Consider the following 26198-nt stretch of genomic DNA (forward strand, 5'->3'; position numbering starts at 1 on the left):
TCTTTTGTTGTAACCATGGCAACTAGATAAATAAAGATAGCAGCATTACATGGCCAAATTATTTTTAGAGAACACATTAGCTAAACATTACCCTGATCTCATTATAGTCTCACCATGTGATTGGGGAGGTGGTGGGTGACAGGGTGAAAAGAGTTTTCTGAGAAGTTTGTATCAAATCACAACAAATTGTTTCATATTCCTGAAAATTAAATTCAATTTTGAATGTATCCTGGGGTGATGAATGTTGGATAACAGAATTCCTCTGCCCCTACCCCCTAAGGGAATTAAGGATAAGTTTTTGTGACATCCACTAGCTTTAAATGCTGGCATTTTACAATGAAAAGTGAACACAATTTTGTTAAGCAATGCAGATTTGTTTTTAAATTTGTTAATTAGTGGTTAATTTGGTATTTGATCATGTAAGAGCAAATACTGTAAAGATCACTGTCCAAAACTGTTATTAAAAGTCAGGAAAATTTCTGGTCTCTCAGACTTAGCCATATGACTCTAAGTAGCCAAAAATCTTCTGTCAAGCTCTTTCAAATAGTCTGTCTATATAGATATGTTACCCACAAAAAGAACAAGTGTTTTGTGGAAGATGTTGTCTTATCTGGGTCCATAAGCTGGTCTTTATGACCCCTGTATATAAACTTCAACACAAAAAAATCTTGAGCATTCCTTACCTTGGAGTGATAGGCAATGGGCAGGAACTCCCCAGATACCAGTGAGTACAATTTATAAATATATTTTCTCAAAGTTTCAGTTAAATACAGCTACTGATGCTCCAGATATGTAACTATTATCAACTTAACACAGAATTTTAACACTGCTGACAATCATGAATCAAGCTTTCTGCCTAAGCAGGTGAGACATGAACTTGTAGCACATCACAGCATAAACTTTAGACTTACCGGTATAGTCATATTATCAAAGTGTTTCACTTGAATAGCATCTGATGTAGAAGGTATGAGACTTTCATAAGCTATAATGCAAAACTTAAACATCATGAAGGATGATGGAAAAGTGACATCTACTATATCTCACAATGGTTATGTAGGTGAGACAAAAATAAACAGAAACAAGACATCAGAAATAAACAGAGTAATCATACATAACTAAGGATAAATATGGCAAATGCCACTAACAAAAAATCACACTGGTTCTGTTATTATCAAGGTGACCATTTTATGAAGGTGACCATTTTGCTAGAACTAAAGTACTACAGCTGAAATACATCTTCATTGGCTTTAGCAAATTATAATTGACAACATAATATCACTTGTACATATGGCAGACGCAAAACGATTAGCAAGCTAAAAACTCACAGATCAGATTCACTAATGAGAAGTCAACAGTGATCACTGTCACAGTAGAGACAATCGGAAAGATCATGCTGTACCAGCATGAAAATATTGGGATTCACATATGCATATTTTTAAATGCCTTAAATGTAAGGGTAAACTCCAATTACCAATGATATTTAACATGTTGTAAACATCAGCTTTCACTACATGAATCCAATACAAATACATGTAGCTGCATGTTTGGTGCCAGTCCTATAAAAAAAACCTGTTAAAATGTCTGCTTTTTGAGCTATCCTCTTTGACATGATTTCAAGACTGCAAAAAATTAACTGATTCATATGCAACAGGGAGATTCACTCTAATTTTTTCAACATTGTGCCAAAAATTCAACCAAATGTACAAAACCATGCTTTATTTGTGAAAACACTACTGTGCTTTTGTTAAAGATCTCCTATACTTGTGAAATCCATCCTTTTCCAAATCTAATGGGCAATTCCCTTTTACTCCCTCAAATGTTCAGTACCAGAATTATACTAAAATGATTTACCACTTTAATGCTTTACAAGGAAGCCATAAAAGTGTACTGTGTTAAGGTGAACTGGTCAACCCAATAATATTAAACTGCAGAAAATAAAATAAAATTAAAAATAAAATTATTCTTCGTCAGACATCCTATTTCAAGTTAATCAATCATATGGAACAGTTTTAAGTCCTTCCTGCCATATTAAGGGAGCATCGATACCAGTATTAAAATTGAAGATAAAAACACCTTGTGAAAAGTAGAAATCATGAGGACTTAGGTATCCATTGACAGCCCTCAAATCATGAGAATTATGTATCCATTACGAACATGAAATCATGAGAACTATGTATCCATTGAGAGCCTCAAATCATGAGAACTATGTATCCATTGACAGCTTCAAATCATATGAACTATGTATCCATTGAGAGCTTCAAATTATAAGAACTATGTATCCATTGAGAGCCTTAAATCATGAGAACTATGTATCCATTGACAGCTTCAAATCATGAAAACTATGCAACCAGTAAGTGCCTCAACTAAAAACTGTTTCCTGCTATTCAAGCTTTTGGTGTCAACAATCAATCATTTATAAAATTATCTATGGTATACAATGAGGCACTAGATGAAATAGGTATGCAACTTATAATAACAAAATTTAAATACATCAAATAATGTAAAAAGCAGAATAAATAAACTGTTATAAACTATCCTCAAACATTCTTAATTAGAAACAAATCAAGCTTCTTGTCAGTTTAGACAAAGACATATACACAGCTACTCTGATCACATGTTTAAACTAAAATATGGGTTATGAAATAGTGCTGACATTAGGTTTTCAATTTACTATCACAAAACCATGACTACACTGTATTGCCAAAACAAATGTTGTGTCCTGTCCTCATGGGCTATACAAATTATTGTTTTCTCTCTCTCTCTCTCTCTCTCTCTCTCTCTCTCTCTCTCTCTCTCTCTCTCTCTCTCTCATTATAACTTGGTAGTTAGGGTCCACAGCTGGAGACTGCATTATATATAGCTACGATGTCGTAGCCTCAACTTGAATTGTTGTCCATGAGGTACGAGTAAGGGTACTAATATTAGTACTACATTATATACTGAACTTATCATGATACCAGCATTATTGCTGTTTGGTAACATCAATCCACAGGTGATAAATGTAAACATTAGGTCTCAAATCAAAACATACATTCCTCTTCTGCATAGGGTCATCTTTTATAAAAGTTATATTCAGCCATATTTGGACTACTGTAACGTAAGTTGGGGTAATACCTCTAATTCAAACATAACAACACTTTTAAGACTCCAAAAGAGGGCATGCCATTTAATCCTAGATCAATGTATTGACAGTTTCCAGAATACAATGAATAATATAAAGGTTTTAACAATAAATGAAAGAATATTTCTTAGAAAGACCAAATTGATGTATAAAGTATCCAGAAAAGTCATTCCTGTATATCTAAAGGCAATATCTTTCACCAAAGAGATGCTGATGGTACTCCAAATTTAAGGTCCATTAGAAGTAAAAATTACATTAAACCAAGGCCAAAGAAGGAATTTTTAAAAAAAAGATTTCAATATACTGATCCACTGGTATGGAACAACATTCCCAGCAACATAAGACAGGCTCCTACCGTTTCGTCTTTTCATAATCGATGTCTCAAATGGATGAAATCTTAAGACAATTGAACAGTTCTAGTCAAACAAATATCACCTGCTTTTCTGTACTTTAGCATTATTTTTACAGTTGAATTATCATTATTATCATTATCTGTGATAGTATCAAGTGATTTGCATGAATTTTGCTCTCAGCATTAAAAATGTTTTACTGACAGGCTGCAACAGACCTGATTGGAAAATTTTACAAAATGTCCATTGCTACTACAGTATCATGAATACAATACAGCTGTATACTTTTCCCTTGAAACATAACTGTCAAACAATCTAACAAAAAGGAAATTAATCCTAACCAGTACTGTGTACTTTTATAGTAGCCCACTAAGTTCCAATTCAAATTTTAAATCCCCATTAAGACTGTGCAGACTCAATTCATATCATATGTACCAGTATGTTCCAAAATAAATTCAAATCATATCACTATGACAACCATTTTTTGTAACCAGTCCAGTCTAATGTGTAATTGAGTCACATCTTCTTAGTCTAACTTCCCTTAACATGACTTGAATAATTAAGAAGCTGTTGTTGTTGTTGTGAGCTTAATGCCGTTTTTTAGTACAAGATAAGTTATACATGGCAACCAGTGGAGGATGAACCCAGGAAAACCATGGGAAAAACCACTGACCTACGGGAACCTACTGGCAAGCTATCTCAAATACCCACACTGACAAAGCCCAAGACTCAAACCCAGTGGAGAGAGGTGAGGTGGCAGTAATCGGTAAAGGAGAGCACTTTAGATCAATCAGCCACATGGGGCCCCAAACTACAATGCAAGAAATGTAAATGAAGTATTGCACCAATCAAAATCTGTCCACCTGTCCAACAAAGAGTTACAGTGGCTCATTTGATAAGGTGTTTGAATCAAAAGTTTAATTAAATCACAAGAAAATATCACAGTGGCTATCGAAAACATCTCTAAAATGTATTAAACAAATTTAAAATCGTGTATTTATTATTAGGTTTGAAATGTAATAGATCACTGTCATGGATTTGAACTATCTAGACAGACTAGAAACTACCATGAAATAATGTTTATGATTATGTTTACAAGTAACTAAACATGTTTTTGTGAACCAGGCCATCTTCTGATATGTAATGACAAAGTTTAAACATCTGGGGCCTAGAACTGTGTGTGTTTGTACACAAGGATAGGATTTTTGTAAAAAATCAATATCTGGTACACAGACACTGAATAACCTAAATCTGTGACTTATAACAATTAAACCCCCTCCCATACATAATAAATTTATTGATGTAATACCATTTCAAGAAATAAAATCTTTATAAAAAATATCTCAAAATTATATGTGTGGCCTGGTATTAATAATTTCTCACCATGAAGTCTAATCCGATAAAATCAATGACAATCAACGATCCCAAAAAATGTTATATAAACACAAATTGTGATATAAATGGGTTAATGTTCTGAACAGATTGTTAATGTCAGCAGTTTTTGATGCTATGGGTTTCATGTCACTTTTCAGCATATGATAGGCTATACATGATGGCCAGTATATCTGGTGGAGAAGGAACCCATGAAAAACCACTGACCCACAGGAAGCTAAAGACAAACTTTCTCACATACCAACATTGGATGAGCATGAATCTTGAATCCATGCTGACAGGTGAGATGTCACCAATTTGCAATGGCAAGTGCCTTAACCCACTTGGCCACCCGAGGACCCTAATGTCAGCAATCATGATCCTGTATTAAAGCAACTGAAAAATGAGTTACAAAATAGTAATAGGTAGCATGTAAACAAACAAATAGAAGTTAATTACCTTCACACCTGTATTGCACCTTTAGATCACATGTAAATAATTAAATAAAAGATCACAGAAATCATTAGGAGTCAGCAAAATTTAAAAGGATTGTGTGTTACACAGCATCCTGATTACAACTAATTAGTAGATCTGACTGGCACCATGAAAGTTTCATAGTCCACTGACCTCTGAAAATCCTAGTCCACTTATTTCATGTAACCCATCAGAAAAACATTGCACTTTGTGTTGCCTTTTTTTGTAATTATGAATTGGCACAATACTTCAACACGGTGTTGATATTGATGCCACCGAAGCTAAAATCATCAGCTTTGTTTTGCCTTTTCCCCCAAAATGGTATAGTGTGTTTATTTATATAATCTACTCATCCAACCATGACACTGTAGACCATTAAAATTTGCCACTAATTATTAGGTATGTTTATTTTTCTGAATTGAAGCAAAACAAAACAATTCATTTATTTGTGAAACCAGCAATTTGTTTGATAGAAAACACACACAAAATTATGAGAAAAAAACAAACTTTAAAATTGGGGTTAATTTATACATACAGATAATACACACTGATGCCAAAAGTGACCCCTATGTAACGTTCCCACATTTGCTGTCTCAACCAAAGTAACCTAGATCTACCAGTGCATGATGTTTTCTGCACATATGGACCTATACTATTCACAATATGTTGTTGCTGTGCACATGAAATATGAAAAACAAAACATAAGAGAAGAAAAAACAAGAAAGAAGAAAAATTATACTTGTTACTTACATGATCATAAGTTTTTTGACTAGACGAAGAAAGAGTCCATCTCCACAAAACTTGGACTTCCCTGAGGTAAGAAGAGCCATTGATATTTTATGTCCTGTCACCTGTAACTTTTTGTCCTTAATCCAAGTAATTCAGTGAAGAAGTTAGATCTTAAAACTGCATTACAATCTGACTGAAATCCTGAAACCATTTACTGACACCGAAATTCCAATGTATCATGGAAGATAAACTTACTCCACAGCAGTTGATATATCCTGAAGACACGGTGAAACCTTGATGAGAAAAGTTTCTTAATTTCACAGAAAATGTACTCTGCATAATGTTAGCTTCCAAAAACTGTATCATAAAAACTAAACAGTGAATGAACTTCAACAACCAGACCAGCTGATCTTGTAGCAATCAGCTGTTTGCTTGTCACTGTGGTGCATAAGGTCAATGTTTTTTTACAAAGTGGTACTCAATGAAACCTCACTTCTGACAGCACTTTAGTTTTCCTATACATCCTGAATGCAGAAATTCAGCACTTCACTTTTATTATACAAATAATCAAGTTAATTACAATTAGACAGCCTGATTTTCATTTTCCAGCAGGCACAAAAATGAAGTACACAGCACAGGTATGGAAGACAGACTGAAGGAGGCATAGAAGTAATACCTCTATGCCAGTCTGAGAAATGGAGTGAGATATAAAAAGTGGCTGGAATTTGACAGCTATCTAGAGGTGACCTGGGGGAATGTTGTTTGTGAGCTATTTGTGGCCAGGTGAGTAGAAGACAATACTGGGGCCCCAACTATCAAAAAATTCCAATGAAGACCATTAATCTTGACCTATTAGTCAAGTGATGCACACCTTCAACAAGAGGCCAAAGACAGGTCACAAGACAGAAAAATAACATCAGCCATGTCATATTTTAATACTGTCTAAATATTTTATGTACAGTTGCAATAAAAATAATCTTGCAAAATAAAAAATGTCACACCCTAAAAGGCATTTGAAGTGAGAAAATAATTCCACAGAATACTGTTTGTTAAATGTTTTAATGATCCAGAACAACACATTTTCACAAATAATAAACTTTTCTAAGTCCAAATTGATGGTAAACAAAATTGTGGTCCATGTAACATCATATCCCACACATTTACATTATCCTGACCAGGCCGACCAGTCATAACACTAACTGTATTATACAGATTAAGTATTCATCATGGGATGTCAAAAATGGACTTTGTTTGAATGAACAAACCATGACAATTTTTATAATTATTGGTCCTTATGCAAACTGAAATTTGAGGGGTTCATTTTCAATGTAATGGTATTTGTTTTGATAATTGTATCAGTACTAATTGGAATTTCATTGTGTTTAAGGACATATATGGATATATTTCTTCTCGATAGTGGTGCATGTAAGTGTACAAGCTTTCTTATTAAATTAGCTTTTTTTTCTGATCATGTTTTAACTGAATTTTTGTTAGCAGAGATGGAAGGTAAGAAAAATAATAATACGTATAGTGCAATAACTTTGTTACATTGAAGGATATTTCAAGTTTGTAAATGTCCTTCTGACCATTTTAGATTATTTGCCTTTTTTGGCCATATTCTTTTGAAAATAGTTTGCCAATTTTTGAAGTTTGACAAATTTTGAAAGTAAGTTTCCTAGCTTCTTTAGAGACAGGAATCAAGTGGTTAGGTAAAACCAAATGCTTGGCTTGTTGGATTTCTGAAACCAGATTGTCCAGTTTTCTGTAGAGGTCAGATATTCATTTTAAAAAAGTCCTTTGTTTTCTGTTGATCACAAATTCTTGAATATTTGAAAGGATTACATGTACCTCTAATATTGTATCCATGAAATTTGATAAGAAAACTCTGCTGTGGTAATGTATCAAAGGCTTTTTAAAAACCATGGTACATTAGCATTCATAATCTTCCACTCATTAATTGCCTGATTAAACTCCTCCATGACCTCTAATAATTGTGTGACATGAAAACCCTTTACTAAAACCATGTTACTGTAGTAAGTTGAAAAGAGTTTGGTTTTTTGCATGTGTTTTATTTTTCCTTCAGTTTACAAAATACGGATGTAAAACTTGTGTGGCAATAGTCACTATAATCTTATAAACAAAATCCAATTTATTATTTTTAAATTGAAAAAGTCATTGCCACAAGAGATAACATCATCCTGGTATTTTTATTTTATTATCCTGTTTTTGAATATTTTATTGTCTTATTATATTCTGCATATTTCTCTCTCTCCCATCTCTCTCTCTCTCTCTCCTTCTTGATGTTAGCATTTTCAGTGTTTCTCCAGTCTGTGCCACTGCAAATCCTCACTTAAAATTTGCTGATACCCATACTGATTATGTAAAAGCTTGATTTCTAGATCAACAGCAAAAGTCAAGCACTTACCAGCTCACATTTTGCTTCTGAACAACAAGTTGTTTTCAAAGATTATCTGATGAATTGAAGTGAGTTTGGACTTGATTAAGTTTTACAAGGTCAGAAATCAAGTTTTCAGGCAATCTCTCTGCTATTATATCATCCTCATATACTAATTATGTTCCACTGTCATGTGATCTCTGCATTAACAACATTATGTTTTAGAAGTTGATGTTGGTGGTGGTGGTGATGGTGATTCTGATTGTTGTCAGTATATCAAATGCAAGTTTTAACGTACATGTATTATTCACATACCTGGTAATCTAAGTTTATCATTTGGAATGGTCTTATCTTCTCTGTCAACCTTTTCTAATAAAGTGACAGAACACAGAAATCTATGAATTATTCAAGCAAGTCAAATTTTATCAAAATAGAGTAATGTGTACAAAGTGTAAATAATGTACATACCTCCACATGTTCCAGAATACACTGCGAGTTTGAGATACAAGTCACAGCTAACTGCTGTCCCTCTGACTTGATTTATAACCACTTTCAAAACCCATCCACTTATCAATACAGTACTGATATTCATGTATACCATCTTGAGATACAGACTTATTTCAATGAAGACAACATAATGAAATAATTCTATCAGGAATAGCATCATTTGTAACTTCATCATCGACCTCATGGTCATCAAGGGAAAATTGCACCCATTTTTCCAATTATTTATGGTCTTTCAATTAGGTCTTGCCTTTAACATACAATCACAATCAAATCTTGCAATTTCATTTGAAATCAAATGACGCCTTGGCTTCTTTCTTCCCCGGCTTAATAGGATGTAAACATAGCAACACAGCAACCAGTTACAATTCCGTTGCCAATAAAAATGACTGTATGTATCTACATGTAATAAAATTATGTCATTCCTAACTGTAAATTCAGACATGTCACTGGAAAGAATTAATTGGCATTATCATCCTGCTTGAAGGCAAAGTTAAATGAATGAATGAATGAATCAATCAATCAATCAATCAATCAGTCTATGAATGAAATTGTTTAAAAACTAACACATGGCATTGTTTTCTATGATCTACACATAAGTGACTTAGAACATCCAATTCATAACTGTGACCAATGACCAGGTCAAACCCATCCCATTCCTAACTGTGACTACTTAGCAGGCAAACACATCCCATTCCTAACTGTGACTACTGACCAGGCAAACACATCCAATTCCTAACTGTGACTACTGACCAGGCAAACACATCCAATTCATAATTGTGACTACTTAGCAGGCAAACACATCCAATTCATAATTGTGACTACTTAGCAGGCAAACACATCCAATTCATAACTGTGACTACTTAGCAGGCAAACACATCCCATTCCTAACTGTGACTACTGAGCAGGCAAACACATCCAATTCATAACTGTGACCACTGACCAGGTCAAACCCATCCCATTCCTAACTGTGACTACTGAGCAGGCAAACACATCCAATTCCTAACTGTGACTACTGACCAGGCAAACACATCCAATTCCTAACTGTGACTACTGAGCAGGCAAACACATCCAATTCATAACTGTGACTACTGAGCAGGAAAACACATCCAATTCCTAACTGTGACTACTGACCAGGCAAACACATCCAATTCCTAACTGTGACTACTGACCAGGCAAACACATCCAATTCCTAACTGTGACTACTGAGCAGGCAAACACATCCAATTCATAATTGTGACTACTGAGCAGGCAAACACATCCCATTCATAACTGTGACTACTGACCAGGTCAAACACATCTAATTCATAATTGTAACCAATGACCAGGCATAACACAATAAAAGATTTTTCTGCAAATTATGGCATTTAAGTTGCTTCCTGAACCTTTTCAAAGGTGAATAGGAACTGGACCCAATCATTTCAGGAAAAAGCAAATGAATGAGAGCATAATTTTAGGAGCAAACTGCTAAAATTGGGAATTTTGTTTATAATTTGAAATATTGGCTCTGAAAGCCCATAAAAAATTCCTGGGTCCACTGGGTTTTCTTTTCTTCAGAAAATGCATTCATGCAGATTCCTTAGGAAAATAAAAGATAATCATCCCCTGTTATATCTTGATATATTTAAATATTTAGTATATTTTTGTTCCATTGCCAATTTTTTTATTATAAAGTCTGCTTTATTGCTAAGTGCAATTTCTCATTTAAGAATAAAAAGGTATGCCAAAGATTCCATTTTCCAAAGAATTCAGAATTGCAGTTATTTGCCACTGATATTTAATTCTCTACAAATTTAATATGGCCACTTTCATGGTCAAAAAATTAAAATTTGGTCCCTCAAAGAGACCAATCGTATGTTCTCCGCTGTCCTACATTTAGATCTGACAGTGATTGCCCCATGTTAATATGACTTTCTGTCCAAGTAGAGTTGTGATAACAAGATTGTTATGATGGCTGCCATTGATTTTCAAAATGGTTGCCATTGATTTTCAAGATGGCTGCCATGGTGTCCATATTGGAATCAGATTTGTATATTTTTTTAAAGACCAGCTAGACATCATTAGGAGTCTTTGTGTGAAAACCCCATGATGACACTACCATCTATTCAGGAGCAGTTGTGATAACAAGATTTTCAATATGGATGCCATAGTAGCCATACTGGACATCAGACTGGCACCATTTTCATGGAGTACCAGCTAGATATTATGAGAAATTGTTTTAGTGAAAATCCCATGCTGATATGACCATCCATTCAGAAGTCGTGATAATGAGATTTTCAAGACAATGGCTGTGGTGGCCATACTGAATGTCTGAACAGCATCATTTTCATTTAGAACCAACTATACCATGGGATGAATCTGTGTATAAAGCTTTAAATGCAATCCTCCTAGTAGCTTAGTGCAAATGAATGGACAGATGATGGACAATGGACCATCCCACATACTCTTCTGGTCTATGACCAGTAGAGATAAAAAAAACCAAAGCAACCAAATCTCTGGTGTTTATACAAGTTTCAGTAATGTAAAGTTTATCAGATTCTTTGTTCAGTCAAGGCGAGTCTTTCAGGTGCCATGCAAGACCTACTTAAGTATATCTAAGGTTAAAATTACTGGTACAAATTTGATTATAGTTCAGGCAGGCAGTTATTAATAATGCATTTATACCTAGCCAGGTTCAAACCTAGATCTATCAATAGTAAGTAAACACCTGTAAAGTTGGTACACTTAATTAATTATACCTTATCTTTCAATAAAGATCAGAAACACGGTTTACTTCTATAGAAAGGACCTGTCCAACTCGAAATCCACATACATGCATAATGCACCTATATGAACTCTTCCTACCATAGGGATTGAAAGGAAAATAAGGTCTCTGTTGCTTTTTCAATTCACATTTTCTCTCACTAACAAAGAATTTCATGGGTAGGTTATCTCAACTATGAAGTGATTTCATCATGCAGCTTTCCGCTTAAGCATGTGAGACAGGAAACCCTTGTATGTCAGGGCACAAAGGATTTGTTCAGCTCAAAATGCACATAATTGTAGATTGTAACTAGATATGAACTTTGATGACACAAAGAAACCTATGTATATCAGTAAACAAATTTTAGGCATATTTTATGTAAAATTATACCAAAGCTGCAGTGAACACTTTAACCAATGTTCATGAAAAATAACTTTCAAATCTTTTAAGACAGAAAAGTTCATCTGAAGGCTTAATCCACAACAACCATTACCACTGTAAAAGTACACTTCTCTCTCTTGTCATGTATTTTCCAGCAAAACAAAATTCACATGTCACTGTCAGGGTTGATTTTAAAATGAAAATGTAGAGTGTAGGGGGTAATTTTCCCCCTCCACTGAAACATATGGGGGAATTCTCCAAATACAGGAAACATTGAATGAAGATATATGCACAATTTTTGCTCATTATGTTTTTCACATGAAACAGAAACATATCCTGCATGTATCCTAGATACAGATCCTGCACATATCCTAAGGATATCATAGAAACCGATCTGGTATGTATCCAAAAGATATCCTAGAAACATATCCTGCATGTATACTAGATAAGATCCTGCATGTATCCTGGAAACAGATCCTGCATGTATCCTGGAAACAGATCATGCATGTATCCTAATGATTTATGTGATACTTTTTGTTCACACTCATTTCACGAAAGCAAATATTTTCAAAAGGTTTGGACATTAATCACTGATAGAGTTAAGCGACATCCAAAGATATCTCCTAATCTGAATTTCATTATGAACATTTCTTTTCTCTTTTCCTTTCTTTTCTTTATGGGGACAGTGAAAGATCTCTTGGACAGATAACAGAATTTATGTTCCCATTATGTACAAGTGCTAAAATAATAAGACATTGTCTTACCAGCAATTTCAAATTTTATATTTCCTTTTTCTCAGCATAAATGAAGCTAGTTACTTCCATGGCTCACCAGGAAAATCCCCTTGCTTTTTACTACATATCCCCCCATGGCAAATTCCTACACACTTTATGATATATTCCCATACATTGTAAATCACCTTGCTTTTTATTACATATCCTCCCATGGCAAATTCCTACACATTATATGATATATTCCCATACATTGTAAATCCCCATGCTTTTTATTACAGTACATAATCCCCAAATGGCAAATCCCCATTCATTTATTACAGTACATACATGTATTCCCACAATGCAAATCTCCATGCTATATATTTCATATCATCAAACCATGATACAGCTGCTGTAACTCAAAAGCTTCTGTCCAATGCTGTAAGTACAAAATTACAAGGAAAATTTGGTTTCCAAATTAATATTTTTCAAAAAGTTCATAGCAATTGCAATTTTTACATATTTGACCTTTGAACCTTTCCATGGGACCTCGAGAGAGTGGCCTAAAAACCATACTCTGCTAGCATATGGTTCTCATATGAGCAATCTATGTACCAAGTTTCTTGAAATTCCACCCAGTGGTTGAGTTGTTGTGGTTACTGATGGATGGATGGTCAGGTGGATGGAGGCTATCGTAATATCCCCCTCCAATACATGGTGAAAATTACATGGTTTGCATGGAACATGGTGTCCAGGCCTGTGAATGGTGTCATGATTCCATTTATGCCAACAAAACAGGATGTCCTTAAGACCAGATTAGAAACTTGTGATATGTAGTAATATTCTATTAAAAGCTAAACTTGTACAAAGGTCATAACGCAGATGATGTGTGTTTTCCAAAAACTTTAAAACTACACCCTAACATTGCTAAATGTGACGACAACAATCTCATCTTCATGTGAGAAGTCTAACTCTGTCTCACCAACAGTAATTAGCAAGACAATGATCAGTTTAAATTTCACTGATCAAAAGTTTGAAACTTGTAAGCCTCAGACCTATAATCTTACACGCACGTAAGTCAACTCTTCGTCTACTGGGTCCCAAGTACATAAAAATGCGAGAAACTTGTTTATCTTAAAATAAGTAACATAAGAAGAATGGTGTTATGTCACTATGATAAGCTTAATAATGCAATTAACAATTTAAACTTGGCAGACACCACAATCAGAAACTGAACAATTAGGACTGAAATCATTTGATTTAATTTGTACATAAATATATTTAATTTATACAAGTGTATGACAGTGACAAGTACTGTCTTGGACATATATTTAGTGTGTGTGTGTGTGTGTGTGTTATTTTATTTTTAACATAGCTTTAACAATTTTTCAGTCATATCTCTACGATGTCTGTAATGCGACAGTTTATAATGATGTCTAGCACTGGGGCATCATGCCGCAGATATGCAGCATGATGTCCCACCCAGTCACATTATCTTGACACCAGGCCAACTAGTCCTAACACTAACCTCTTAATGCTGAGCACCAAGTGAGGCAGCTATTAGTACCATTTTTGTAAGTCTTTGGTATGACTCAGCTGGGGATCAAATCCATGACCTTCTTCATCCGAGGCAGATGCTCTAACCACTAGGCCAGCGGTTACATATACTTAGTAGTAATATAATCATACATGTAATTCAAGTACAAATGACAGCAAAAAAAATAATAAAAGACCACAAAAACAAGCTAAAAGCATTTGAAAATGAGACACTACAATCCATGTAGTGTCTCATTTGCAATCTGCTTTATACACCTGGTCCACCAAAACACCTCATGTGTATCCTGAGCTTTGATCCACCTAGATAAAAGCAACCATCATTTCCCCCACCCACAAATTCCCTCTACCTCAACCAGTTCATGACACATGCAAGTCACTTCCCTGGAACACACTGGTAGAGTAGTACAGTAAAACCTGTCTTGAGAGACCACTGCTATGAGAGACTACCTGTCTTGAGAGACCAGGTTCTCCATGTACTGAATTATTGATTATATAGTGTTATGACCTCTTATGAGAGACCACCAGTCTTGAGAGACCATTATGTTTTGGCAGAAGAGGTGGTCTTTCAAGACAGGTTCCACTGTACTAAATAAAGAAATAAAGAAAACACAAGTTCTTTTCACATTTATTTCTTCTTTTATCAAAAGGTTCTTTTTCAACTTTAGTACCACCACATACCAGTATATGTATTAACAATATAAGAGTAGTTAGTTATGAAACAGAAAAAGAAAAGAAGCTAAAAGGACTTCAATGGAAGCGTTTGTCATGTGATAAAAGCACAGACCTGTACAAGAACTTTAGGAATCTTGAGATGATAAAAATTAAACACTTATAGCCTGACTCAAAAAGAAAATAATGACCTTCCTTCAGTTACTTACCTGGATGCTTTTCACAAATGTTTCATTCAACACCATTGTGACTATTTTACTGTGATCTGAGGGAATTCATCTGCTACAAATAATACAAAAATTTCCAGACTTGGGATCAGCAAATACAATAGATACATTTCAGAATGCAATGTTTACTACCAAAGTGAAATTATATATTTTGGGAAAGGCCAAAATGATATAACATGCATACAAAATCTACCCTGATTTACCTGAACACTATTTTTCCAGCAAAGAAAGTGTATTGGTACCCCAAATCTATGATCATTAACAGATTGCCAACATTTTTAAAGTACCCAAACCAAATAACAAAATTATTCAAAAACTGCTTTCAAGTTTGAGGTGTTCTTGTTTGGAATGAGTTTCTTTGTGATGTTAAATCCACTCCAAGTACCTCTTCCTTCTACAATAGATGTAGCACAGGGATGAAATCCTAAACAATATGGTGTGCATGTTATGTATATGATACACCATCCACCTCCTGTTTTCACCTCTCCTGCAATGTAGCATTTATATGAATAGATGTTAATGTAAAGTGTGTGTGTGCCTCTCTCTCTCTTTCTCTCTCTCTCTCTCTGTGTGTGTGTGTGTGTGTGTGCATGAACATCTTATTGGCTTCTATATAAAGAGCCTCAAGGTGGACAAGTTTTTATATGCAGACATTAATTAATTAACTAATCAAGTCACCCTCTGAAAAGAAAGTCTGATTTTGTTTTCTACCCCACCCCACCCTGGACTCTTGTTCAGACCAAATAAAAAACTATAAGTAGTTCTGGTTATGCAACTGACCCTATTTTTTCCTGTTGACCACACAATGGGTTTGACACATTTTAGACAAATGACCCTATTTGTTCCTGCTGACCCCACATTGGGTTTGACACATTTTAGAAAACTGACCCTATTTTTGCCTGCTAACCCCACAATGGGGGGAAAAAATTTAGGAAAAAAAAGAGAACAAATTAAAGATTTTTTTTACAATTTCTAGTTTATGCTTCGTTTAAACATTAGAGAAATTGAAACACGAATTGTGAATAACAAAAGGCACATCGTCTTCATTAGACTAATGCATGTATAAAAATTTAAAGAAATGTTTTGAACAGTTCTGGGATTATGCTCAGCAAAAGGTTGTAAATGTTGGATGGATAAACAAATTAATGAAAATTTGAAAAATATTAAAACTGAAGAAAGTTGAATAGCAAAAGACAAGTGACCATAAATATAACTGAAAAACGTATACCAAGTTTTCTGATCAGAAAAATAAAGGCTGATGGATGGATGAATGAACAAACAAATGGATGAAAACGTTTAAAATACTGAAGTACTGCGAGTAGCAATAGGCATTTCTAGCCTATTAGTTCAATATGTATACAAAGTTTCCGAAATATATAACAAGGATTTACAGTTTTCAGAATTTAAGTGTGAATAATGAACAGATGGACATAAATGGACACACGCATAAATAATATATTACAAGAATATTTGTGAATAGCAAAAGTCACATTGGGATCAGCAGGCCATTATAGGTACCATGTGTCAGTGAGATATCTTAAACATTTTTAAAGTTAAATTTTGTAAATGAAAATGTTCATGGACAGAAAACAAGCATTGTGATACATCCATTTCAATTACATCCCAGAGGGTAAAAAAAAATAATTATTTTTAAAAATGTTTCCAGAGGACATCTGCTTGGAAATAAGCAGTAACTCTTCCATCAGTAATAAACAAAGACAAATAAGCATCAGTTTTAAGACAACTGTGTTCACAAATGCCTCCACTGCAGGTAATCCAAATAAAAAATAACAACTAAAAATAAGTGTTCAAAATTTCCTTTACATGAATGATGAAATACTAATCTTAGAACTAGCATCTAAATGCAACTTTTCTTTAACAAGTGTAACATGTCCAGTGCCTGAGGAAGTTTAGAGTTGAAATTTATATTCATAGAGTGTGAGACTCCTGACAAGGTTGTCACAACACAGTATAATGTTAAATCTGGACTGCTACCATTATGTAAGATACATGTAAGGTACATGTAAGATACATGTAAGGTACATGATCAACTAAAAACTTAAATGCAGAGTTTTTATATTGTTAATGAAAATGTTGATTATGGTCTCTGCTGTCTTCAAGACACTTGTGTCTCACTCTAAGGTAAAATAGGCATGACAAAAATAATAATAAACGTTTATTTATAGGAGGTGACAAAACTAGTTTGATGGAACTAATCTACCTTGTGACTCTCTGATATTTATATATTTTAAATAAATACTTACAGACTCGTTACACCTCTCTCTCTCTCTCTCTCTCTCTCTCTCTCTCTCTCTCTCTCTCTCTCATTTTTTTATGATGAAGTAAACAAATATTTGCAAGTACAATATAATGCATGCTGTTTTTTGTTTTTTAGTGTAAGGTGATAATTGAAATAAATCCTGCTCATTACTTTTGTATGGGATCACAATATATACAGAAGTATTTATAAGACTATGCTAAAACTGAGTTATCAACAACATTATTTCTACAACATAGGCAACAACAATGAAAGTGGAGGTCCTCTCATGTAGTATGGAGGGGACTAATAGTAAAATAGCTTATCATCCAACAGATTTGATTGTTTTACATTTTAGGAAGTTATTCCATATAGTAATTTTTTACTTCATTCTAACTGGTGTGTTTTGTTTGCTTCCTGTTGTTATGGATGCATAATGGACTAAAGTTTGTGCAATTTCCTCATCTGCATCGATGACTTAACCTTCAAAAATTAGCTTGAATTTTTATGATTTGTCAATACTTTTGACTGCACCTGGTTCACTGAAAATTTTCAAGACAGATTGAATCTTATTACTGCTATTTCCTAAATTTGATTGATTATGTATTTTCTTGGCAGTTTTTATCATTTTAATGACTTTGTTTCTGCAGGTAATGCAGTGTACATGTTGAGCTTTACACTTAATGTAATCCCATATTTTCGTTGCTTCAAGAATCCACGTGGCTATCCTATCAGTTTGAGTGACCTTTTTCACTATACATATCTTCAGTGGTACATGTTTATCCACAACCTGCATTAAAAAGTGGAGTCCATGAATCAAAAACATCATCAACATCATAAAATATGGAAGATTACCTATACTCTCCTGGAATTTGGTCTCATCAGAATGACAAAATAGGATCCATGTTACATGATTTTATGAGCATGTCAGTTCTCAGCTTTCAAGCCCAATTTCCTTGCAGGGAAAACAGGGAAGTAAACACTTCAACCTAACCTAGAAATATGTTTGCTTGACGCATTTACTTACATAATCACACTGTTGTGATTTGCCATGCATTAAAGTTTTGGAGAGATTAGTTTCCCCGTGTTGGTATATAATTTATTCGAGAATGACAAAGGTTCCATCAACTCCAGTCAGTTTTTACTTATCAGAACATTTACTGGCATTAAATCTCTGTTAAGAAGTCAATAGAATTTAGCTGTTTTTATTCACCAACAACTTCATCCATCTACAGGTAACCAACAAGTCTTCATTCTGACAGGATGGTCACTGGGCTGGATAGACATGGGTAACACTATAATGCCCATCATTAGACATGGTAGTGTACATGTATTAAAACAATTTAATATTAGGTGAAATAGCAAAGTAGGCACTAATCAATTTCATAACATCTTTTCAAGTGAGTTATTTCAGCAGCGGATATTTCAAACATCCAATCCTGAGTACATTTTTGCAGTGGGTTTTTTTTTTGCACTCTATTGGCATCACATATTATATTGTATTGTTCCCATAGTCTAAAATTAATGTTATGAAATTTCAATGGATGTTTTATTTTCCTAGTTGACAACAAAATTTAAAACTCCAGCGAAAATAACCCACTGTACAATACAGGTAAATCTCATTATAATGCCATGCTCAGGGTCCAAAGAATAACATCACGATATAAGAGGGATTGCATTTTTTAAAAAATTTGAAAAATTTCCCCATTCATGCTTATGCCAGGTGTCAGTCAAAGTCAATAATCATACACAGTATATTATCAGTTAAAAAATATACAATGTAATTTGTGTTTGACCAGAAACATTTGTTTGTCTCCATTAAGTTTGTTTGATCTTACTAAGGAGTTTACAATCATTGGTATCAATGACATTCATTTCACGCAGACGGCATATCAAACAAAATCTGTCTCATTGTTGGATCTGAAGAACTTCTCAGTCAGCTGACAAAGAGATCAAATTCACAGGTTTAAACGGTTTGATTGTTCTTAAAGAATGTCAAACTAGCTTCATGTTACTTCCTCCAAACATTAAACAGTGCCAATTGTATTAAAAAATCTTTTATCTTGTCTGGTTCTCTGGTCTTATCATCAGAAAAATAAGGTAACTTTATAAAATCAAAACACAAAATAATAAATCACCGATTATGAAAAATTCCACTGTGACTGAAGCTCCAAGCACAGCATCTTGAAAATTAAAGTAAACTGATTTTCAGCCACTGTTTTTTTTTTAATAGAGAGACACTTGGATTAACAAAATGTGGATCAACAAGGTGTAACTTCTCTTTTTTTATCCTGTTTACATAATGTATTGCACCATGCAAACAAAAACAAGAAAGTCTCAGATCAACTGTATCAGATTCAGAATGTGTTTTTCCATCACAAATGCCTAACTGAACACAATGAAAGATCATCAATCAAAACATCTGCAGCACTCATAAACAGGCTGTACACCAATCAAAAAACAAAAACAAACTGTACATTAAACAAAATAAATAAACAGGCTGTAACAAAAATACATTAACAGACTGTACACCAATAAAATTACATATGCAGACAATACACCAAATCAAAATAAAATAAAAACTGTATACCAATCAAAATACTTGCACATAAAAACTTGACCAACTGCAACCACTCACCGTTGCAATAACTGGACCTTTGTATATATATTCCAGTCCTTCTCCATACTCCACATCCCATACTTACCCCCCAGAAGCCAAGAAATGGGGACCCTCCCCCTCACAGTAATAATAATGGCTTGATTTAAAGAAGTTCATTTAGTCAAGAAATTATTCTTCCATAAGGAATCTTCTACAACTACATGTACATACATGATGCATCATTTTACAACAGAAGTTGTTTATGTGAACTCGATAAAAAAAATTATGATCTAAGAAAATCTTGACTTTTTAAGGAAACGTAGTTTAATTTATATAATGAACTTTGTTCCTGTATTTCAAGGATTTTATATTTATTTACCTTAATCTCTTATTACATAGGATTTTTACAGAAATATTAATGTTTTTAACTTTATCTTTTAGTACTCCATATTTATCTTCATTTGGAATACATGTACATGTATGTAGCAGTATTTTATGGCAGCTCTGCACAAAATTGACTGTAATGTGCCAGCTAAAGGCTAAGTTTAAATAAAAAAAATGAAATGCACCAAATTTTAGGGAGATAAACCCTTCCAAATAAAATTTTAACATTAAGTACAACAACACAAAATAATAATTACAAAATACAAAGATGTCAAAGTTCTTAAAAAATATATAAAATAACACAGTTATTTAGAAATATTTTGGAAAGTGCTCTCTTCATAAATGTATATAAAATAACACAGATATTCGGAAATCTTTTCGAGAGTGTTATCTTCATAAATGTATATAAATAAACAGTTATTTGGAAAGCTTTTGAAAAATGTTATCTTCATGACATTGTTTTGTAATCTTTATTTCTAAAATTTGTTGAGACTGCTTCAGTGGCCTAGTGGTTAGAGCATCCAACTCAGATGCAGGAGGTCATGGGTTCAAACCCCGACCGAGTCATACCAAAGATTTATAAAAATGGTACTAACAGCTGCCTCACTAGGCGCTCGGCATTAAGAGGTTAGTGTTAGAACTGATCGGCCTGGTGTCAGGATAATGTGACAAGGTAGGACATCATGCTACATGTCTGCGGCATGATGCCCCAGTGCTAGACATCACTGTGAACTGCCACACTGCAGACATCGTAGCAATATGACTGAAAAATTGTTAAAGCAATGTTAAAAATCCAAACACACATTTTTTGAGGGAGCTGTGGTGCTAGACTCACAACCAAAAGACTGTGTGTTCAATTCCTACCATCTGATCAGGCTGGGTTAGCAACCATAGCATGTCCTTGGGCAAGGGAGTTTACCAACTTGTCTTGACACCAGCTAAATTACTTCTGTTTTTGTGCCAGAAAACAACGAACCATGAATTTTTAGAACCTTTTGAAGTGGCAACATCTATCCATCCATCTATTGATACTGGGCCAGACAAAAATGCTATGCTAAACAATACAATTGATCAACATAAACCCATGGATTACAGATCATGAGTATATTATATAGCAGCCATAAAAGTATAGTTGTGAACCTGAATATGGCATCACAGTGAATATCATTACATGAATTTTACATGGTTATAAAAAATGGCAAGTACAGAATTGCAAAAAATCATACAAATTATTGTTTTTTTACAGATGCTAAGAATTAAGTTTCTTAAAAAAACTTAGACAAGTCAAGTGAGTGTATACAGAATGGAAGGGAATTTTTAGTTTGGCTACAGAAAAAGTAAAACTTTTCTTATAAAATTTAGAATTAGGTAAGGTAAATATAAGTTCTTGTTTGAGAACATACAAGTGTACATTTCCCACAAATTTAAAATTACTTGTCAGATAATCTCTTTTCAACCAACATAAGAGTTTGTCAGCTAATTAATCATTTTAAGATTTTATTTTGTTCAAGAGATAACCAGTTTACGTTTTTAACGACCTAACCAACTTGCATTGTCAAACTCACGATATCGTCAATTGTGAGTTTAAGATTTTCAATTATAGACTGTTATATATCTATTCCTTTCAGTATTACTTCAAAGTTTTGTTTTCTTCAACTTTAGTTTTGGCTTGAATGTATTTCTTTTCATACCACTGTGCTCAAATTAGTTGTTTACATAAATCAAGTCCTTTCTTAATTTAGTGCAAAGTTCTCTACCCCACTGGTCAGTTCTTATATAATGCCTTGCCATCACTTGTAACATTTCTATATCTATTCTATTTAGCACTGCTTGGAAGTTTTCTTTCTCAGCTTTTATTTTGTCTGAACTATATTTATCTTCATTCTATTGTGATCACACCAGTTGTTTACATTAATCAAATCTGATTTAATTTAGTGGTAAGCCATCCAGCAGTTTATCCAGTGTTATGTAATAACATCATTGTCTGACTATTCTATGTCTATCACTTTTAGCATTATTTCTCAGCTTATACTTAAGTGGATCTATCTGTGATTGTGACAGGTCTTTTGACTAGCTGTATTTATCTTTATAATACTGTGCTCACACCAGTTGTTTACATTAACTAAGTCCTATTTTAATTTTGTCAGAAGCTTTTAGACAGTTAATCCAGTCTTATATAATGTTATGTCATCTGTGAACATGTTGGTGATGAACAGCTAATTGTAATATGGTAAATGTACTGTACAGCAGAAAAAGCAATGAACCCAGAACTGATCCTTGTAGAATACCTGACTTCATGAGTTTATTATCTAAAAGTCTATTTAAAATGGAAACTTGTTCTTGTCTGCCAACAAGATAGGACTGAAACTAAGTTAAACCTTTGTGGTTGACATTATTTATTAAGGTCTGAGTTTTTCAAACAGGAGTTTGTTATTACCAGGCAAGATCAAAAGCCTTTGTAAGCAATGTTTGAAATTGCTGGTCACCCATAACATATGTATACCTAAGAACCATGCATTTGGCAGATAATCAGTACTTCTGACTGATTGATGATCATATATGCCCCAAAAGTCTAATCAGGTAAATTAAATAAATATATTGTCTTTTTTACTGACTCTTTTTGTTTTCTTTTCTGGTGCTGGGCCATACAAACAACTTAAATTTGCATAGTTAGAACTGAAAGTTGAAACAAATTAGTTTATACAAAAACCTCTTTCCTGTGTACTTGAATTTAACTCAATGATTGGTCAAAAACTCAAAAAGCATCATAATGGGATAGAGATCGATTAATCAGAATGACCAGCATAGTGTGTGTGTGTGTGTGTGTGTGTGTGTGTGTGACAAATAAATCAACAAGTAAATAATGTATAATCTTTATTTTCTACTATTTGGTCACTTTTATAGAGAGGCCTACAGTTTCGATTTCCAAATGCTATAGCTCCTTTTGGCCGACAACATTTTTTAGTGGACCTTCAAACTCTGTATTTGATCTAAAACAGTTAACCAGTCATCTACCATTCTAGTTAGGTATGATTGCTCTTCAAAAAGCCTGACTACTGAATGTAGTTAGTTGGAAGATTCCAAGTAGTTCTTACTGTAACTTCATTATAAACAGATGTCAATAAACATGCCTATCCAAGTGTCAGGAGCATCTATGAGACACCAAAAATTCATCAACTGACCAAGTGATTTTTTTCAACTCTGCTGGAATAGCTGCATAATGAATACTTCATTATTCAATACTTGACGTATTTGTCACAACAGGATTTACTTTATTACTTAATTTTCATGTACAGCGGATATGGTAATTATCAGTTCTGGTATATTTTGGTAGTCTGATAAATCAAACCCCCAAATCTGTGTTGATACTGATGGCCAATATGTGGGTCTGATGTCACCTGTTCATTAAAATGTGCAATACTGTTGCATGCAAATCTTTCCGGAACAAACCTATGTACACTTTAGACACATACTGGTAATTGGTAACAACCATATCTAGTGCAAAAATTCAAAATGGCCAAACAATAGAAGGTTGTGCTATTCCACATGGATTTACAAATCATCAAACAGGATTTGCTCTGGAAATATGATGTACATGCCACCAAAAAAACCATTCAGCTGATGGTAGCTCCATTGCTGCAAGAAATACTCGAAAATGTATAAAATGTCTACTGATGTGTGCAGCCTAAATTGGCTGCAGCTTTTTGCATGTTTAAATGAATAAGTGATACCAGCCCTAAATACCAATCAATATCAAGGGTGAGGGGCTGATTTATCAGCCTAATATTGGGGCACTGCAACTTCTATAATACTTTTGGCTTTATTATAAGAGATGTGATCAATCCAGTTCTGATCACTGCCATGAAGCAAATTACAATTAAAGTCATTTACTTAACAGATTTTCTTCTCTTCTATATACAACATTTCAAGCTTACTTTAAAATATATTATCACTGATGCAGAATAATTAGCATTTCATGGTTATATAAAGATCCCTATACCTTTTGGGCATTATATCTTATTTCTAACCAAATATTTCAATGCCATTATCCTCAAGATCATTCTGTCATTTGAAAGGAATGCTGTCCCTAACATAAACTAGAATTCCCAACTCCCTTTCATGAATGTCTCATTTGTAATATTTGGTTCTTTGTTATGAAAATGTTAATATGTAAAATAAAGTTTCGCTAAATGAAAAAATACCGACTGGCGACTTTTGTACCAAAGGAAGTAATTTGATTTCATCTAGTTTTGGACAAAGATATCTGATGTCCCAAGAACATCTGTTTAGAGCTGCTTGCTTCAGCAACTTATTTTGCAGACGATTCTAAGTTTGGTGGTCCTACAATGAATGGCATATAATATTTTAATTAATACAGTCACTATCACTTGATTACAATCATGACTATCAGCTGTCTTTTCACAAGATTTTGTATGTATGCATGTATGCATGTATGTATGTATGTATGTATGTATGTATCTATCTATCTATCTATCTATATATATATATATATATATATATATATATATATATATATATATATATATATATATATATATATATATATATATATATATATATATATATATATATATATATATATATATTGCTGTCATGAGAAATACAACTATGTGAAGCATGCAATATGGAGGGTGATCCTGATGGATATATTTAAAAACAACATAAATACTAAATGAAAAGCTGACAACTCAATCACACCTCACTCCCGACAATCATAAAGACATGCAGGAATATGAAAACCCTGTCATTCTGCCACCTTTCAGTATATATGACATTTATAACTGTCTTTTTATTTTGTATCAGCATGACAATGCAAGCTTGAGAAATTATGAGAAAGTACAAGCCTCTGATATGTCTGAAGATGGATTTGTTTTCAACATAGCATATTGTTCAGTTAAGAATGATCACATGACAATTAAATCAAAAGTAAAACCTGACCCAAAAAGAGAGACCATAGACTGGTTACTATAAAAGTCTGTATCACTGTCAGAAATGCAGATGAACCTTCAGGTAAAGGATCAGTGTGTATTCTACATTTTGAAAATTATTTTTCTTGGTTTAAAGGCACTTTTAACACATTATTGGCCATGTCATGCTAAGGAAGCGGGAACTCTTAAGTGTTTTACCCCAAGACACACCAAGGTAGCTGACCCTGCATACCTGGGGAGATAATGAACCCAATACTCTTGAATTAGAAGTCCAGTGCTCTACCACTGAGCTACTATGGTTCTGTATATGTATTTTATGGGGTTAAGTTTATAACTTTCACACTATATATACTTATCAAAGACCCTGATCAGCCATCACATAATGTGCCAGTTGATCAGGGTCTAAGTTGTTTGTTTTACTGTTTGCTCTTAACACACTGCAAAGACCCAGATCTGCTGGCACATTATGCAGTTTGCAGTTGGACTCGACTTATATGCACTTATGTATGGCCTGTTTTTATTACCATGGCCAATATGAAACAGTCGTTTAATATTAAATTAAAAATTGTAACATGGAAAAAGTATGCAACAACAGCAACAACAACAACAACAATAATAATAATAATAATAATAATAATAACATTATTCTGGACTCAACTTCATACTCATGAACAAACTTAACTACTTTAATTAACAGTTAAATATTAGAAAATATACATACATGTAGATTTTTTTGCAAGTCGAACTGGTCAAGAAAAATTCATGTAAAAAAATG

The 26198-nt window shown here is 33.7% G+C and overlaps 1 protein-coding gene across 3 annotated transcripts in view; it reads right to left on the reverse strand.

The window, feature by feature from the left end:
- The window catches only part of LOC149807571 (serine/threonine-protein kinase Sgk3-like), a 232160-nt gene that overhangs the window by 67495 nt on the left and 138467 nt on the right, over window positions 1-26198 (reverse strand). The window contains exon 1 of one of the 3 annotated variants that reach the window (XM_089967981.1): window positions 6067-6796. The exons of the other annotated variants lie outside the window; for them this stretch is intronic. Within the exon in view, the coding sequence (XP_089824107.1) occupies window positions 6067-6146 (80 nt within the window). The 5' untranslated portion in view covers window positions 6147-6796. Of the gene's footprint in view, window positions 1-6066; window positions 6797-26198 lie in introns of those variants that run through there. 3 annotated transcript variants of the gene reach the window in all.

This window comes from Sinohyriopsis cumingii, chromosome 1 (genome assembly GCF_028554795.1).
Source record: "Sinohyriopsis cumingii isolate HCF-2022 chromosome 1, ASM2855479v2, whole genome shotgun sequence".
Lineage (NCBI taxonomy): Eukaryota > Metazoa > Mollusca > Bivalvia > Unionida > Unionidae > Sinohyriopsis > Sinohyriopsis cumingii.